This window comes from Ictidomys tridecemlineatus, chromosome 6 (assembly GCF_052094955.1).
Source record: "Ictidomys tridecemlineatus isolate mIctTri1 chromosome 6, mIctTri1.hap1, whole genome shotgun sequence".
Lineage (NCBI taxonomy): Eukaryota > Metazoa > Chordata > Mammalia > Rodentia > Sciuridae > Ictidomys > Ictidomys tridecemlineatus.
This window is the reverse complement of record NC_135482.1, coordinates 106,297,293-106,299,381: the sequence shown is the minus strand read 5'-3', so window position 1 is coordinate 106,299,381 and position 2,089 is coordinate 106,297,293. Positions and strand designations below refer to the sequence as shown.

Below are 2,089 nucleotides of genomic sequence, written 5' to 3'. Positions count from 1 at the left end.
CTTGAACAAAAAGGACCAAAAAGAGCCAAGATTACTCCTAAGAATATACTAAACATAAACAAAAAACATTCTAATTGTCAGGAGAATAGACTCATGGAATTGTATAACAAAAATAGATGTGGAATTTCCTCATCTGCAGATCCTTAAGGAAAGAACAGAAATCCATCTGTTGGGGACAGCTGCAGTGCAGACTGCCAGAGGCATAGATTTATTGGTATACGCCAGACCTTGCCAATACCCTCCTCCACTCCCACTAAACTGCAGATACCAGACTTCTGTTTTCAAAAAGTCTTGCAAAGAAGCCCAGTAAATAAAACTGTTCTGTGATTAAAAGTGTGGCAGGACCTAAATTTTTATCATGTGGACCTTCTTCCCACTTTTATTTCTTTCTACTAAGACTCCTCCCTCAGCTAAGCTCTGGAGATGACAGAAAACTTCAAGTAACAGAGATGAGTTCAAATTCCAAGAAACCATACTTCTAGATACATGGTTATAATCCAATAACAATTCTGGAAATAACAGAACTTTATGTCCAGAAAAAGATTTCTGAGAGTACAAAGCTATTGCTAAGGTTTCGATATTAAAAGTTCCCCAAAGGCAATGTGTTGATGGCTTAGTTCCCAGCTTGATGCAAAGAGGCAGAACTTAGTGGGAGGTCTTAGGTCACTGAGGGAATACTCTCAAAGGGAATTGTGAAAGTATAAGCCAAAACACCTTTCCTCTTTTTAAGTTGTCTCAGGTATTTTGTTATAGTAACATAAAGCTGACTAACATAGCTGTTCCTGTCAGAATATTTTATAACAATTTGACCAGTTCAATTTCTAAACATGAAAACTCAACAGAAGCTGACTCTTTAGAAATGGTAGACAGTAAAAATCATCATTAAGGCAACAATTACTCTAAACATTTTTGGAATTACAAAGTGTCATATTTACTCAATATCAATGGATTTGTGTTAAGATTTTTCTGACCCTCTTACAGTTCAATAAATGAGATGGCCTTTTCTGTAGGTTTTTTAAATTAATTTACTTTTTCAAAATGTAGCATATCCTGATCCTACATCGTAATTCTTTTGCTGAAGTAAGGTACAGAGTAAAGACTAGAAAAATAAATATCCATCCCTGACCTTTTCCCCTCATCTCTCCTTAATTTGCTTGAGTTGTGGGCATAAACTAGAGAATTTAGACTTTCATAACATTAGAAATAAGATAAAGTTTCCCCCAATTACTCCTTATTGCCCATTAATATTCTCACCTATTATTTTGTAAAAAATAAAATAAAAATAAAAATAAAATCACTAGTACCTATACTGGTGCATAATATAATTAACTTATTTTATCACTCTATCTATCTATCATCTATCATCTATCTATCTTTTCCATAAAGCAATTTAGTGTGTAGGCTTATACATATAAAAGACTATATCTGGATGTTACATATAATGCAAAAATTCTTCAACATGGACATGATGCCCCATATGAATAATTAGAACTTGGGGAGTTATTTAATTTGACAGAAGTGTAAGAGTCTTACTTCATCCTGTGCACATAAGAATTGACTTATCTGCAGCTCAGAAACTCTGAGGATGTGCCTGAAACCCAGGACAGTAACTTTTAACTACTACTGAATTACATAACTGTCAATTATCTCTAAAGAAGAGAGAGAATCCTAGAACTAAATTTGGACCTGGAATTCTGATAATTACCTTTCCCAAAAAGAGCACCATGTATACCATTTATTCTCCAATCAAAATTATGAATGCAAATTGCTTCCACAAATTCATTGCTGGTACCATGAAATAGCATTTGTTCATTAATCTGAGGGACACCTCTTTTTTTCTTGAGCTGAGCCTTTTTCCTAAAAACACAATACACAGAAAGACACAAAAGCACACACAGAAACAGACCATAAGTAGCATTTAGTAATTTTTTAAAGAACAATGTTCAATAGAAAATACATCTTTAATATAAATCCTAAGTAGACAAAGCAGTTTTGGAAAAGACATAATTTCCAATGCTCTTGGACACTTAAATCATCTCCTCAAAAATTATTAATTAAATTGAGCTTAAAGGTTGAAAATTATACCAAA

The 2,089-nt window shown here is 33.4% G+C and overlaps 1 protein-coding gene across 1 annotated transcript in view; it reads right to left on the bottom strand.

Moving 5' to 3' along the window:
• Nucleotides 1-2,089, bottom strand: part of Parp11 (poly(ADP-ribose) polymerase family member 11) — a 90,914-nt gene that overhangs the window by 36,590 nt on the left and 52,235 nt on the right. Inside the window, 1 exon segment of the mRNA XM_078015388.1 lies at nt 1,706-1,857. Within this exon segment, the coding sequence (XP_077871514.1) occupies nt 1,706-1,857 (152 nt within the window).